This window comes from Neophocaena asiaeorientalis, unplaced genomic scaffold, assembly GCF_003031525.2.
Source record: "Neophocaena asiaeorientalis asiaeorientalis breed wild unplaced genomic scaffold, Neophocaena_asiaeorientalis_V1.1 scaffold801, whole genome shotgun sequence".
Classification (NCBI taxonomy): domain Eukaryota; kingdom Metazoa; phylum Chordata; class Mammalia; order Artiodactyla; family Phocoenidae; genus Neophocaena; species Neophocaena asiaeorientalis.
The window spans coordinates 474390-482877 of NW_020174376.1; the positions used below are offsets into that span (position 1 = coordinate 474390).

The 8488-nt window shown below is 45.7% G+C and overlaps 1 protein-coding gene across 1 annotated transcript in view; it reads left to right on the forward strand.

The window, feature by feature from the left end:
* KIF4A (kinesin family member 4A) overlaps nucleotides 1-6678 on the forward strand; it is a 122684-nt gene extending 116006 nt beyond the window's left edge. The window contains exons 28-30 of the mRNA XM_024756346.1: nucleotides 3786-3902; nucleotides 5523-5645; nucleotides 5922-6678. Of these exons, the coding sequence (XP_024612114.1) occupies nucleotides 3786-3902; nucleotides 5523-5645; nucleotides 5922-6125 (444 nt within the window). The 3' untranslated portion in view covers nucleotides 6126-6678. The remainder of the gene's footprint in view (nucleotides 1-3785; nucleotides 3903-5522; nucleotides 5646-5921) is intronic.
* Nucleotides 6679-8488: the final 1810 nt, after the last annotated feature.

Sequence of the window (8488 nt, forward strand, 5' to 3'; positions counted from 1 at the left end):
ATTTTTGCATCTATGTTCATCAGTGATATTGGCCTGTAGTTTTCTTTCTTTGTGACATCCTTGTCTGGTTTTGGTATCAAGGTGATGGTGGCCTCGTAGAATGAGTTTGGGAGTGTTCCTCCCTCTGCTATATTTTGGAAGAGTTTAAGAAGGATAGGTGTTCGCTCTTCTCTGAATGTTTGATAGAATTCGCCTGTGAAGCCATCTGGTCCTGGGCTTTTGTTTGTTGGGAGATTTTTTAATCACAGTTTCAATTTCAGTGCTTGTGATTGGTCTGTTCATATTTTCTATTTCTTCCTGATTCAGTCTTGGCAGGTTGTGCATTTCTAAGAATTTATCCATTTCTTCCAGGTTGTCCATTTTATTGGCATATAGTTGCTTGTAGTAATCTCTCATGACCTTTTGTATTTCTGTAGTGTTCGTTGTTACTTCTCCTTTTTCATTTCTAATTCTATTGGTTTGAGTCTTCTCCCTTTTTTTCTTGATGAGTCTGGCTAATGGTTTATAAGTTTTGTTTATCTTCTCAAAGAACCAGCTTTTAGTTTTATTGATCTTTGCTATAGTGTCCTTCATTTCTTTTTCATTTCTTTCTGATCTGATCTTTATAATTTCTTTCCTTCTGCTAACTTTGGGGTTTTTTTGTTCTTCTTTCTCTAATTGCTTTAGATGGAAGGTTAGGTTGTTTATTTGAGATGTTTCTTGTTTCTTAAGGTAGGATTGCATTGCTATAAACTTCCCTCTTATGCTTTTGCTGCATCCCATAGATTTTGGGTTGTCGTGTTTTCATTGTCATTTGTTTCTACGTATTTTTTTAAAAGAATGTATTATATTCAGTTATGTGTATCTTTTTTGTTGTTTTGTTTTTGTTTATTTATTTAATTTTGGCTGTGTTGGATCTTCGTTTCTGTGCGAGGGCTTTCTCTAGTTGTGGTAAGCAGGGGCCACTCTTCATCGCGGCGCACAGGCCCCTCACTATTGTGGCCTCTCTTGTTGCGGGACACAGGCTCCAGACGCGCAGGCTCAGTAGTTGTGGCTCACGGGCCTAGTTGCTCCATACTGTTGATTTCCCCTTTTATGGCTGTTAGTATTTGCCTTATGTATTGAGGTGCTCCTATGTTGGTGCATTAATATTTACAATTGTTATATCTTCTTCTTTGATCAATCCGTTGATCATTATGTAGTGTCCTTCTTTGTCTCTTCTAATAGTCTTTATTTTAAAGTCTATTTTGTCTGATATGAGAATTGCTACTCCAGCTTTCTATCAGCTGTTAACCTTATGGAGATTCCCTTTGTGTTTTTAGTTGTTTTTCCCTTGCTGCTTTTAATTTTTTTAATATATTTTTTCTTTGTGATTAATTTTATTCTCTTTTTTTTTTTTAAAGAAGTACTGTTTACTAATTAATTTATTTTTTTATTTATTTTGGCTGCGTTAGGTCTTCATTTCTGTGGCAAGCAGGGGCTACTCTTCGTTGCGGTGCACAGGCCTCTCGTTGTGGTGGCTTCTCTTGCTGTGGAGCATGGGCTCTAAGTGTTTCTCCTTGGATTTGTCCTGTATGGGACTCTTTGTTCTTCCTGGACTTAACTATTTCCTTTCCCATATTAGGGAAGTTTTCAACTATAATCTCTTGAAATATTTTCTCAGTCCCTTTCTTTTTCTTTTCTTCTTCTGGGACCCCTATAATTCGAATGTTGGTGCATTTAATGTTGTCCCAAAGGTCTCTGAGACCATCCTCAATTCTTTTCATTCTTTTTTCTTTATTCTGCTCTGCAGTAGTTATTTCCACTATTTTATCTTCCAGGTCACTTATCCGTTCTTCTGCCTCAGTTATTCTGCTATTGATCCCTTCTAGAGAATTTTTAATTTTATTTATTGTGTTGCTCATCACTGTTTGTTTGCTCTTTAGTTCTTCTCGCTCCTTGTTAAATGTTTCTTGTATTTTCTCCATTCTATTTCCAAGATTTTGGATCATCTTTACTATCATTATTCTGAATTCTTTTTCAGGTAGACTGCCTATTTCCTCTTCATTTGTTAGGTCTGGTGGGGTTTTGCCTTGCTCCTTCATCTGCTGTGTGTCTCCCTGTCTTCTCATTTTGCTTAACTTACTGTGTTTGGGGTCTCCTTTTTGCAGGCTGCATGTTCGTAGTTCCCGTTGTTTTTGGTGTCTGTCCTCAGTGGCTAAGGTTAGTTCAGTGGGTTGTGTAGGCTTCCTGGTGGAGGCAACTAGTGCTTGTGTTCTGGTGGATGAGGCTGAATCTTGTCTTTCTGGTAGGCAGGTCTACCTCTGGTGGTGTGTTTTGGCATGTCTGTGGCCTTTTTATGATTTTAGGCAGCCTCTCTGCTAATGGATGGGGTTGTGTTCCTGTCTTTCTAGTTGTTTGGCATAGGGTGTCCAGCACTGTATCTTGCTGGTCGTTGAGTGGAGCTGGGTCTTGGCATTGAGATGGAGATCTTTGGGAGATTTTCGCCATTTGGTATTACGTGGAGCTGGGAGGTCTCTTGTGGAGCCGCGTCCTGAACTTGGCTCTCCTACCTCAGAGGCACAGCCCCGATGCCTGGCTGGAGCACCAAGAGCCTGTCATCCACACGGTCATGTGGCTGTAGGTAGGAGGCCTCAGTTCCTTGCCACATGGATCTCTCCTTAGGGCTGCTTGAGTGTCCTCATGACATGGCAGCTGGCTTACCCCAGGATGAGTGATCCGGCCCATGGTCCCCAGGACTGTCGCGGCTTTGGCTGCTGGGGCCCCTCCAGAGCCGGCAGCCTCAGTGAGGCCGCCCTCCGCTCGGGCTCTGGGACAGTTCAGTGACGGCGGAGGGAAGAGACCCCAAGCCAGGAGTTCCAGCTCTGTGGAAAGGCGGACTCCATTCTTGCTTGTGGGATCTTAGTTCCCCAACCAGGGATTGAACCTGGGCCCTTGGGCCATCGGCAGTGCAAGCTCCAGGTCCTAACCACGACCACCAGGGAATTCCCTGCACCAAACTACTTTTAAGCCAGATCTCCCCCACCCAACATGACATTTATATGGCTGATTTGGGGGAACTTAATGCTAGACTTACATTTATCCCTGTTATAACTTTTCTGTCTGCTTCCAGCCCATAATTCCAGCCAGTCAAAATATTTTTGAATTGTGATTCTATTATCTTACATGTTAATCATCCTTCCTGCTTTGTGTCATTGTTACAGCTGATAAATATGCCTACCTTGTAGACTGGCTATGAGATTCAAATGAGATTTTGCATTTCTATATATGAAAGTACTCGGAAACTGTAAAGTGCTATACAAATGTAAATGATTTTATTTCATATCATCAGTGATTTATTAAAATGTTGAATGATTAAACTGCTGAGGACAAAGCCCAGGCTGACACTAAACAAACTGTAGAAATGTGAGTTGGATGAAAGTGCAGCTTGGTAGATCTAAAGATACTGAGCAACTATACTCAGTCCTTAAATATGCCTAATTCTACTCCCATTCATCTCATAGTTCTTCACTTTGGCCATAAAATCACCATGAGGATCTTTGTCAGTTGCCCTGCATTATTATGGTATCCATCCAATCCATCTTTCAAGTATACTATCCCAAAAGTGTGGCATGACTTGTTCTTAGAAAACCTATGGGGGTTCTTGGTGATCATTGTTTCACTAAAGAGAGGACTGAGGAGATAGAAGCTTAGTAAAGTTGATGGTACTTTCCAGTTTTTCTAGAATGGCCTAAGAATGAAGGGAAGGTACTTCAAACCTAGTCTTCTGACTCAGTAATGTGTCTTTCTACAAACCTGCTTTGCAGTGTTCCTGCAAGGGCTGGTGTGGGAACAAGCAGTGCGGGTGCAGGAGACAGAAGTTGGACTGTGGCGTGGACTGCAGCTGTGACCCCACAAAGTGTAGGAACCGTCAGCAAGGCAAGGTAGGATCGGTGCTGTCATCCCTCACCATCCTTTCAGATCTCCCAGCAGTTTCTGTCCTTTTCTTCTACCTTCCTTCCTGAAATCCAGAGTCTCCTGCACAGCCCTTCCCACCCTTCTTCCCTCTGCAACCAGAAAAAGATATTTCGCTTCTCAGTCCTTCTTCCTTGCTGCTAACCTGTCCACACAACCCCTTCAGAAGCCACAGCCTCTCCCAGGAGATTCCCAGATATGCAGTTCCCCACCCCTAGCCTTGGCTGTAAAATTTCTGTACAGTGTCTAAGGCACAAGCAAGGAACAGTAGAGCAAGCATTTACAGGCATACAGCCACGCAGGATCAAACTAGTCCAGAGGCTTAGCTGGAATTGTAAGGGCCACGTGCTGAGGTAGCAGTTTCCAGGAAGGAAGTTAATCCTTCTGACATCTTGAGACATTAGTTACTTAGACCTTCTCCATGGGAACCAGCTATTCCATGGCTCTAGGAAAAGACCCACAGGAACTTGGTCTTTCTGATATTCACTATTCTGAGCCAAGTTAACTGTAATTGTTCTTACATTGCTCCCAGGGATAGCAGACTCAGGGAAACAAAATGTGTACTGAGAAGTGCAGCACCAAGCAGGTCAGATGCCCGAACTTGCCTTATGCCTACCTGTGCCCACGGCAAAAGCTCATTCCTACTGCTCTCTGTGTGATACACAGGAATTTTAGCAAGACTAGTTCACCGTGCATTTCTTAACCATCTATATGGGCGCAGTTTTGCCCTGGGTCGTCCATTAAAAAAACTTCTGAGGTAGGTAATCATTAGAGGACTAAAGTGGCAAGCTAGAGGTCAGGCTAGGAACTGTAGAAGTAGCATTGCAGAAGGACCTTCAGGATTCTCTATGCCCATGCTTTTCTCAATTTGGGTTCTAGAGTCCTATAGTGGCTCCATGGAAGTGCTTGCAGGCAGAGGAGTGTGGCCCAGCTCAGTTTGACCCCGTGCCAACCAAAGCAACTTGCTCTTTACTTGTTTATAAATCGAGTTTCCTCTTAGAATTTCAGTTGGAAAACCACTGATCTAGTCCAATACTGCCATTTTACAGAGAAGGAAACTAAGGCCCAGAAATAAGCTTAAGTGACTCGGTGTGATATTATACAGCTGGTCATGGCGGCTAAGATTAGACCTCAGGCTTCCTGACTCTTAATCCAGTTCAGTTTCCATGACAACAGGCTATAATTCTAATCCAAGCTCTACCACAGAGTAGCCTTGTTACCTAAGCAACTTCTCTCTCTTGGCCTCAGCTTCCTCTCTGAAAGGAAGACCAATACAGGCAACACTCTGTAAAATGCTAAAAAGTATATTGTAGATTGGGGAGGGGAGAGGATTAATCAAAGAAATGACCGAGGCTCAGCCTTGTTTTAAACCATGCCTCATGATGTGTCCTGTGCCACTCTCCTACCCAGTCTTTTGCCTTCAGAGGCTGCCTTTGAGCACTGTGACCTCCCCAAGCAGGGTCACCCTAAGACCTGCTTACACTGACTGATGAGGCCCTCAGCTGGTACCTCACTGGCTGAAGGGGAGCAGACTGATTGTGTAACCCTAGTAGCTGAATTTCTCATATCCCTGTCTGCTTGATTCTCAGGATAGCTTGGGCACTGTTGAGCGGACTCGGGATTCTGAAGGCTCCTTCAAACTGGAGGATCCCACAGAGGTGACCCCAGGATTGAGCTTCTTTAACCCTGTCTGTGCCACTCCCAACAGCAAGGTAGGTGGCCTAAAAGCCAGGTGTTTCCAAATGTATTAGCGTCCGTCTCAGCATTAGCACTGGCAGAGAGCTGTGGGAGAAAAGGAGGTAAAGGTACAATCAGCTTGCTGGGAACTGGGAACCAGGCATCTGCTAGAGTCTGGTTTTTTCAACAGAGCTACTTGGGGGGTCACCTCATACCATTGGGAGTGTGCTAAACATCTGTAGTGGCTAGGCTGCGCTGAGCCTCTGTCCCTACCCCAGATCTAGTCATATAGCTGTCTCTGTCCTTCCTAGATCCTGAAAGAGATGTGTGATGTGGAGCAGGTGCTATTAAACAACACGGCTCCAGGTGCCTCCTCCCTTGGCCTCCCAGAGTCAAAACATGTAGCAACAGAATCCCAAGAAAATAAAGCTCCAGGGAAGAAAAAGAAACGAGCTCTGGCCAGCAATACCAGCTTCTTCTCTGGCTGCTCCCCCATTGAAGAAGAGGCCCACTGAAGTTGGACTCATCATATCTGCCTCGGTCTGGCTTGGGAGATGCCTTCAGGTTGCAGCCAGAAGGGGTTTTTTTTTCATGATTCCTCTTGATTTCAGGTTTCTTGCTGTTGAAAAAAGGAACAGCACATTACTGGAAAAGAGGGAACCTTTGTTGGACGTTGGCAACTTCGTGTCCAGAGGGAACCTTTGTTGGATGTTGGCAACTTCGTGTCCAGAGACCCTGACGACTACTCTCCTCTCCAGAAGGGTGCTAAGCTACCTGCTGAAGGCAGAACCAACTGACCTTCCTGATGACTCATGAGGAACCAGTCCTCAGTACAATCTAGCTGTCTCTTACTCATGAGCAGTTAGGGCTGTGTCCCAGTGGGAATGAGACCAAGGCTGTCCTATCTTTAGGTTATCTCAGTTTCATGGCAGAGCCTAGCCTAGGTTGGAGGCCTGGCACAGATCTTCACGCCACCTCCAGAATGGCGCTGGGATCTTTCTTGTCTCTGAATTTCAAGTGTTTTAATAGTACAATCAATGGTCTTTCAAGTTGCTGAGGTAAATGAAATCTTTTTAAATGTTAATGTTAAGTAAATAAATAAATCTTAGTCCATCTGCTGTTCGGAAAGAGTCTTCTGTGCTAGGGGGAGAAATACAATTTCAACCTGTGTTCCTCCGCCCCTGGGAAGCTATTAAGGAAAGTCAGTGCAAGTGCCCAAGCCCCACTGCCTTGTAGCAGCCCTCATCCCCTGAGGGGAGTATGGAGCAGCAAGTCATGTGTCTTCATGTTACTCTGTTATCTCAGGAGGTTAGAATAATGCTAGCAAGGCCAGTGGCCTGACCTTCACTGTAGAGGCTGCCTGACCTCCAGATTTAGGAGGAAGGAACCATATTTGCCAAGCATCTCCATGTGCTTGCCACAATTTTATTTGCTCCTCACAAAAAAGTTCAAGGTGAATAGGTCTCATTTTGCAGATGAGAAAACTGAGATACAAAGATGTTAAGTCACTTCACTAAAGTCACAAAGTTAATGAGTAATCGAGCTACTAGGACTTGAACCCAGGTCTGACACCAAAAGTTCTTAGCTGACTCTAGATCGGCAGTGATGGCCATTACTGACAGCCTGCGGCCTGATTTGGAGTCGCCTGGGCATGGGATCGTACTGCTGCCCAGCCCCTGGACAGCACTACACTTACACCCTGCTTCCTCCTTTGAAAGGGAAGAGGATGGGCACGGCTTACTCCTCACTCTGCATCTGGGTTCTTCATCTCTGCTTAAGGCGAAAAGGGAGCCAGCCCTGGCCCTGCAGCCTTCTCAGGAGTTCACAAGCCCTGAGCGTCATATCCATGCATTCTGAATCCCAGCCCCCTGCCCCGAACAAAGCTCCCAGAGTACACCCCAGAATTTAGCACATGAAAGCCAAGACTCCTCCAGAATCCAACAGAGTCCAAGCAAAGGAAACTGAAGGACAACCTGCCTAGAGCGAAGCCTTTGGGACTAGGTGACCCTGCAGCCCTTTCTGGCCTCCTGCCAGCAAGCAGCCTTGCTTCTCTTTGCATTTTAATGCCGAGGGAGCAAGGGAGCCTTTGCCATTGCCAACTAGAGCCTCTGGATACAATGGGAAGGCAGAGAAGGAGGGGGCAGGCTCTTGGCCTAAGAGAGCAGGTCTTCCTTCTCACTGTTCCAAATCCAGTGCGTTTGGGGGGAGGGGTAAATGAACTTATCCCCAGAGAAGACATTCTTTCCCACCAACACTGCACTAGCCCCCAGGCATCGAGCCACTGCCTCAGCCGAAAGGTTGAGAGGGAAGGACAATCAAGCCAGCCCCCAGTCCCTGGCCCACCCAGAGCCCTGTGCTTTAGCACTAAGCTGACTCTACGGCCTGCTGGCCATTCTTCCCCCGCTGATGGTGTGGTAAAAGTGTCTTTTATATGTATTCATCTTCCAAAAGCCAGTGACCATACCACTATACACTCCTCAAATGATTCTTGGAAAGAGACGGTAGATGCCTTGGGGTCAAAGCAGCGAAAAAGATGCAAATCTCAGCACATCTTGAATGAGCATCTCCTTTCTGGGGTGAGGGGGGAAAGGGAAGGGCTGCTAGTACCACCCAGGCCCCATAAGGCCCACGGAGACCCCTGGTCCAGAAACTGGGTGAAACAAGAAATGGCATGCAACTCTGAGTTCCCTTCTAGATGCACCTTGCAGAGGCAGAAGCAAGATCCCAAGAGGGAAGGGAGGCTGATGAATTAAGGCTATCCTCCCAAGGAGCTTGAGACTGGATGCTAGACATCCTTGCACACATACACACCCCCTTCCAGGGGGCTGGCTGGGCCCCTTCTCCTCACTGCCAAGTTGCAAAGTTGTGTGGTCATCTC